Source organism: Chinchilla lanigera, unplaced genomic scaffold, assembly GCF_000276665.1.
Source record: "Chinchilla lanigera isolate Chin_1 unplaced genomic scaffold, ChiLan1.0 scaffold00041, whole genome shotgun sequence".
NCBI lineage: Eukaryota > Metazoa > Chordata > Mammalia > Rodentia > Chinchillidae > Chinchilla > Chinchilla lanigera.
The window spans coordinates 16,423,396-16,429,870 of NW_004955442.1; the positions used below are offsets into that span (position 1 = coordinate 16,423,396).

The following is a 6,475-nucleotide window of genomic DNA, read 5'->3' on the forward strand; positions in this document are numbered from 1 at the left end:
GCTCTGACCCCACCCCGAGCGTCCCAGTACTGCCAATCAGTGGCCGGCGTGCCCAGCGGCGCTCGCCATTGGCCAGCAGGGCAGGGGCGGTGCTACACACAAGCCGGCGGGCCCAGTCTCGTTCAGTGGTCGCAGCAGGGGCCTGGAGCGCTCACCATTGGCCGGCACAGCCGCTTGTCCGCGGCGAGGCGGGCAGTGGGCGGGGCGAAGGCGGGGCGCGCAGGTACCCGGGTCCCCGCCGGGGTTGGGAACACCGGCTGGAGCCACTGTCAGATGTGACATCTGGGCCCGGAGGGCGCGGACAGCCCGCAGGTCAGTTCTAAGGTGGAACAGAGGTGCGAGAGGCTGTCGGAGCCGGGATCTGTCCATTAGGGCGCGCGCAAGCGGGGCCAAGGGCCGCTGCGGACCTGGGTGGCACCTCTTTTTGCTCTCTGTCCACTTAGGGAAGGCCCACAGCTCTGCTTTTCCTCCCAGATCGGAAGTAGCACAGAGCAAGGCGGACTAACCCCCCACCTCCGAGCGCGCCACCGCGTCCCTTTCCCTCCCTTCTCCGAAGTGAGACAGAAAGGGCTCCCACCTTGCAGGCGCACACATCCCTTCTGAAATGCAGAATGCTGCTGTAGTTCGGACTCCTGGGGCTCACTCCCACCCTCGCGGCAGGCCCTGCCATGGAGCCGGGCAGTGTGGAGAACTTGTCCATCGTGTACCAGAGCAACGACTTCCTGGTGGTGAACAAACACTGGGACCTGCGTATTGACTGCAAGACTTGGCGGGAGACCTTGACCCTGCAGAAACAGCTCCGACACCGCTTTCCAGAGCTGGCTGACCCTGACACCTGCTACGGGTTCAGGTATGTGACCTACACAAGTGTCCCATAATAGCAGCCATTGGAGGGAAGTCGCTGAGACGCTGAACTTTGCCAGGGGGCACTGCTCACCATTCAACAGTGTCTGGGTATCACTGCTCTTTGCCCTCCACAGGTTCTGCCACCAGCTGGACTTCTCCACCAGCGGGGCACTGTGCGTGGCCCTGAACAAGGCAGCCGCAGGCAGTGCTTACAGGTGCTTCAAGGAGCGGCGTGTCACCAAGGCTTACTTGGCGTTGGTAAGGGGGGAGTGGGAGAGGGGGGCCTAGGACTCCTACCTATTTTCACAGACTTCACATGGCCACCTTGATGTTAAGCAGGCTTCCTAATGGCAGTAGGGTGGCCCATTGAGCTACATATGATACCCCTTACCTGGCAGGTTCGGGGCCACATCCAGGAGAGCCAGCTGACAGTCAGCTATGCCATTGGCAAGAACAGCACGGAGGGCCGGACGCATACCATGTGCATCGAGGGCACACAGGGTATGATGGCCAGGGTTGGGGGCCAGGGCCCATATCCAGCAAGGACCCTGCATGGAGTTGGCCCATCTGGGATCAACCCAGCAGGGGATGATACACCTGCCCCTACACCCAGGTTGCGAGAACCCGAAGCCAAGTCTCACAGAGCTGCTGGTCCTGGAACATGGGCTATATGACGGCAATCCTGTATCCAAAGTGCTGCTGAAGCCACTAACAGGTGTGTCCAGGACAGGGGAGGGCTCCAGTCATGTAAGGAAGTGAGCTGAGGCACAGAAACCTTGTGGCCTACCTGGGTTACCTGAGTACCTGGACACAGCCAATGATAAGGTCTGCTGGCTTCTTTTCCTGCTGGGAGAGTTTTGCTGGAGTCTCCAGCAGCACCAACTGTGCCCTGGCTCAGCCCTCACCAGGAGCAAACTCAGAATGGACTCTTGTCTTAGACCTTGATATCTCACATATAATAGAGGACAAAGGGATCCATCCCAAGGGATAGCTATGAGATTCCAAGGCTACAGCAAGGGAACCTTCTGGAGGTGATATAAGCTGGGTGGGATGTGGGCCTAGAGCTACCCGCCCTAGCCTGACCTCCACCTGTCCCACAGGCCGGACTCACCAGCTGCGTGTACACTGCAGTGCCCTCGGCCACCCTATTGTGGGTGATCTGACATATGGGCAGGCCACTGGACAGGAGGACCAGCCCTTCCGCATGATGCTGCACGCATTCTACCTGCGCATCCCTACATTGGCCGAGTGTGTGGAGGCCTGCACGCCAGACCCCTTCCTGTCCACCCTAGATGCCTGCTGGTGCCCCCACACCCTGGTGCAACCTCTTGACCAGCTTGTCCAGGCCCTGCGGGCTGCCCCTGACCCTGGACCCATGGATGGAGACCCTGGGCCCTGTAACCCCTCCGTACCCCTACCTGGACCAGGCTGGGGTCCCCCTGAGACCGAGGCTCAACAAACATCCTACCTGCAGTGGCTATCAGAGTGGACACTAGAACCAGACAACTGAGGGCCATTGTGGGGTGCTGGGCTCAGCTGGGCAAGCGGCTAGCAGGGAAAGCAGAGGGCCAGGCAGGCATGACTGTTGGAGATCAGTGCTCTTAAGCTGTGGGATTGATGCCTGATTAGGGGACCTTCTTCCCAGTGTCTCCTGGGCAAAACAGACTCTTCCTGCTTGATCAGCTTTGTGGCTCCAAAGTTTCGCCCTAGCAGTGGTGGTGAACCTTTGGCATATGTGCTACAGCCAGGTGTTTGTTATCATCAAATGCTCTAAAAGGTTACCCATCACTGCCCTGTGGCCTCATCTGACAGACTTACCAGAGGCCATCTAGCTGGTAGCCTCAGAGCTAGGATCTGGCCAGTCTTTGCCCCAGGTGAATTCTAGAGCCCCACTCACCCAGAGGCCTCCTCACCTGAGCTTTGGCTGCAGGCCCACCCAGTCCTGTGTCCTGCGGCACTCCACTTTCCTCTGATCCTCTTAACTTGCAGCCTGGCCAGATCCTCTCCAGAAGTCCCACCCTGTCTTCTGCCAGGCCTTGCCTGCCTCAGGCCTTTGCTTTAGCTGGACTCTGCCCTGGGCCCTGCCCTCCTTTGCCTGCGTTCAGTGCTTGGCCCTGATGCATGGGGCTGTACGGGGCATCAGCAGAGGCCTGTCCCTTCAAACCCAACCTCTGTGCTTCTGTGGGGCTCCTGGGGTCCTGAGCCCTAGCTGCAGCTCCTACTACAGCAGCACCTGCTTGGCTCCCACATGACCACATGGTGTCAGACTCTGCCTTTAGGAAGCACCCCAGCCTTCCCTTCTCTTTTCCCCACAATAATACCATGCTCTTGACTGTACCTGGGACATACGATTTGGAATAAATGTTCAGTGATCAATGCCAAGAGTGACCATGAGTGCAGTGATCTCTGCTCTAGCCCATCCAGCAGGGCCCACAATACACAAGGTCCTGGCTGCTGACCAGCCCTCCCTACAGGCCTTGTGATTTTGGGCCCTTGAGGCTGGGCTGTTGGGGGCAGAAGCCAGGTAGCCCAGCCTCCCAGTCAGAGGCATCAGGGTATCCAGCCACTCTCACCTGGGGTCCCCTGTGGGTCTACGGTGTGCACCACAGAGGTCGTGGAGCTGGCTTTCAGAATCAGCTCTGTGAGAGAAGTGTATTCCTGAGCTGCCTGCCTTAGTTCTGGGCAAGGTCCCAGCAGCAATTCTGGATGGTGAGGGCCAGAGGGGATGCTTTCTGGGGCCCTGGACCACTTTCCTCACCTTGGCCTCTTAGGGAGGCCAAGACCCCACCTCAGGGTGTGCCCCCTCCAAAACACTCCCCCTTAGCTGTCTTCCCACCTGAGGTGATCTGGTTCATGCCCTGCTTCCTCTGGGTCTCAGGAGGGCAGTAAGTCAGCCACATCAGTCTGGGTTTCCACCAGGCACAGTGTGTACTCATGAGGGGTGTCTCTCAAGGGCTCAGGGGTTGAGCACCCCTTCCTAGTAGAATGATCAGCAGGGCCCTAAGGCTACATAGTCCACTGTTTGTGGACCATGGGTATTCCAAGGGGCTGGTTTACTGTGCACCCTGGTGGACCCCAGGTTTTACACACAGCCATCTTAAAGCATCTCAAAAGGTTGGCCAGGCCTCCCTAGTCCCGAAGCTGAGCCATGTTGAGGCCTGACCTCACATGTCACCAAGGCCAGCAGCTGCTCTCACTTGTAAACTCAAATTTTCCCTTTTGGGGAAAAAAACAAGCAAATAGCAGGTGGGACCACCTTCAGTATCCCCTATATTGCACTCTGCAGGAATAGACAGGGACATCCAGCATCCCTGCCTGGCCCATCTGCCCCTCACCTCTTGGCTGTAGAGTAGACAAGCTCTGCAGGATGTGGAACAAGGCTTCCTAGAAGAGGAGTTTCCTCAGACAAGGAACTCCAGGTAGGGAACCACAGGAAATGTGTGCAAAGGTGCTGGAGGACCTGCCCAGCATGCACAAGCACCAGTATTCCCTGCTGTGTGGCCTCCAGCAACTCACTCAGCCTCTCTGAGCCCTGTCTCTTCCTGTGAAAAACCAGGATTATTGCTGCCTAAGGGCTGTGAGTGGGTTTAATAAACCAATACAAGAGCTTGTGACAGGATGTAGCAGTCTCACAAACAGCTCTCAGTCTCTGGTCTTTTGTCCAGCCTGGACTCAAGGCTACCCTGGAAGCCAGACCCATAATGGGCAGGCCATCTTCTACCTTCACCCCAGCCTGCCCTGGGCTCTGGAGGTACTGTATAGACCCCACCTAACACCCCATCCCCGAAGACCCCTCAGCGTCCAGAGCCATTTTAAGACCTTATACAGCCAAGGCCTGCTCCCAGGAAGTACTAGGGCTCAGGGTAGGCCTGCCCTCTCTCTCCAGGACCCTCCCCCAAGCCTGCTGCCAGAGTTTGGCCCCTCCAGGCCACATGCCCTTCACCTCTGCCCAGTGTAGCTGTGGCACTTGCTCTGTCTGCTATGCTGGTAGTGGTGGTGGCTAAAGGACCCTTCGAGCCCTATCCTGAGCTGGATGAGGCTTTGGATCGTCTAGGCCACCCTGTCGGGGCCCTGGACCATGCTTCCAGGCTCTGGAGGGGACTGTCCAAGGGCTCTTGGAGCCTTCGTCTGTCATCAGCACTTCCAGGGCCTGACTCAGCCCAACTTGCTGGTACCCAGTATCCTGGGCTACAGGCAGATGGTGGCTACATCATTATACCATAGAAGCGTGAGCCCCTGGAACCCTGAGAACTATAGCTGGGTAGAGGGCCAGGGCTGAGGCCATGGTCCAGGGCCAACCTGAGGTAACCATGCCTACCCATTTTGGCCCAGGAAAAGCTTCTTTAGGCACCATTGGCAGCAAATAGGGAAGTCCCTCTTGCAGTCTCACCTCCTCCCCTGGGCCCTACGAGTCCTTCCCAGCAAAGCCATCCCACTCTGTGCCGGGGGACTGACATGGCTGCAACTGTCAGAGGCCTGAGCAGGGCCATCAGCTGGAACAGGGCTGTGTGTATCTGGGCTCTCCCAAGCATGGGCCTCTGCATGCTCACTCTGCTCTGTACCCACTAGCCTGTGCTCATACCTGCCCAGGCCTCTATCCATCCCCACAGAAGGGCCAACTAGCTACCATATTGGTCCATGAGTGCCTCATGTTGGGGAAACACAAGCACAGGTATGTATAAGCTCCAGGACACACAGATGATGTGAACTGAGATGTACCTGTATTGTGCACACAGACACTGGCACCTGTGGCAAAGGTTTGCTCACATCCCACCCACCTAAGCATCATAGCCGCCCAGGACTGGGCCCACAGAATGGGGCAGTGCTGGGCAGCTGCCAACCATGAGCTCAGCTTTCTGTCCCCCTGGGACTAGGAAGCAGGCATCCGCTGAGCTGGGCCCCTGGGAATGATGAAGCAGCACCCCAGCCCTCACCTAGGCCCCTCCCCACAGGCTGTCTGGCAGGTGTCACTGGGGCCTACCAGTCAGAGCAGTTGTGTGCAGCCTGCTGGGCAAGGCATGGAGGCAAGTAGGGCCCCCAGTGCCCCAGCACTACACCACCCCTACTCCCGGGCTGATGAGCTGCGCAGCATCTACAGCACCTGATCTATAGCTCCCTCTATCCACTGCACGTGACCAGGAGCAGCCTTGTCCCCAACGCCTGGGCAGCATCTCCTCTACCCAGTGTTTCTGCTCAGGTGAGAGGCATGGGCAGGGTGGGCCTGCCAGCTGGGCCCCAGGGTTCCTGGCTGCACTTCTGGTCACTGGACATCCCCAGAGAGGAGGCTGAGTCTCTCTGAGTCTCCTTTCTGCTCCTGGCACAGGGGTGACAACCTCTCTATCCTCCCCTCAGCTTTGTAGATTTCTGAGTCCAAGCGAGCCCAAAGCCATCAGACTGTGCTCACTGTGCCTAGAGGAGCCAGCGGTACACACCTGTCCAGCAGCCCTGGCCGGGTCCCCAAGTCCCAGGTTCCAGTGATAGAGCTAGTGTATAAGTCGTGAAGAGGAGACAGCAGGCACCTGGGCTGCTGGGTGAGGGGGCACCTCTCCCCCAGGACCTGTGGGACTCACTGTTTGTAAGAGATCTGTTAATTGGAGACACTGCTGTAGCACGGGTCCCCGGAGCCCGA

The 6,475-nt window shown here is 58.3% G+C and overlaps 1 protein-coding gene across 2 annotated transcripts; it reads left to right on the plus strand.

Annotated features, from left to right (window-relative positions):
• The first annotated feature begins 130 nt into the window (after nt 1-130).
• Nucleotides 131-3,228, plus strand: Rpusd1 (RNA pseudouridylate synthase domain containing 1). Of its 2 annotated transcripts, none has more exons than XM_005391598.2 (6): nt 131-312; nt 585-850; nt 981-1,104; nt 1,245-1,347; nt 1,460-1,561; nt 1,947-3,228. In XM_005391598.2, exons 2-6 carry the CDS (start codon nt 669-671, stop codon nt 2,354-2,356), a joined length of 921 nt encoding a protein of 306 aa, XP_005391655.1. In that variant the 5' UTR covers nt 131-312; nt 585-668; the 3' UTR covers nt 2,357-3,228. The 2 variants fall into 2 exon arrangements, with proteins under 2 accessions (XP_005391655.1, XP_005391656.1); XM_005391599.2 differs by having other exon boundaries at nt 661-850.
• Nucleotides 3,229-6,475: the final 3,247 nt, after the last annotated feature.

Bases quoted from the DNA above. Each gene is read 5' to 3' on its own strand.
- Rpusd1 (XM_005391598.2), top strand. From the start codon at position 669: ATGGAGCCGGGCAGTGTGGAGAACTTGTCCATCGTGTACCAGAGCAAC. The intron at 851-980 runs GTATGTGACCTA...TGCCCTCCACAG, and splicing joins GACACCTGCTACGGGTTCAG to GTTCTGCCACCAGCTGGACT. The intron at 1,348-1,459 runs GTATGATGGCCA...CCCTACACCCAG, and splicing joins GTGCATCGAGGGCACACAGG to GTTGCGAGAACCCGAAGCCA.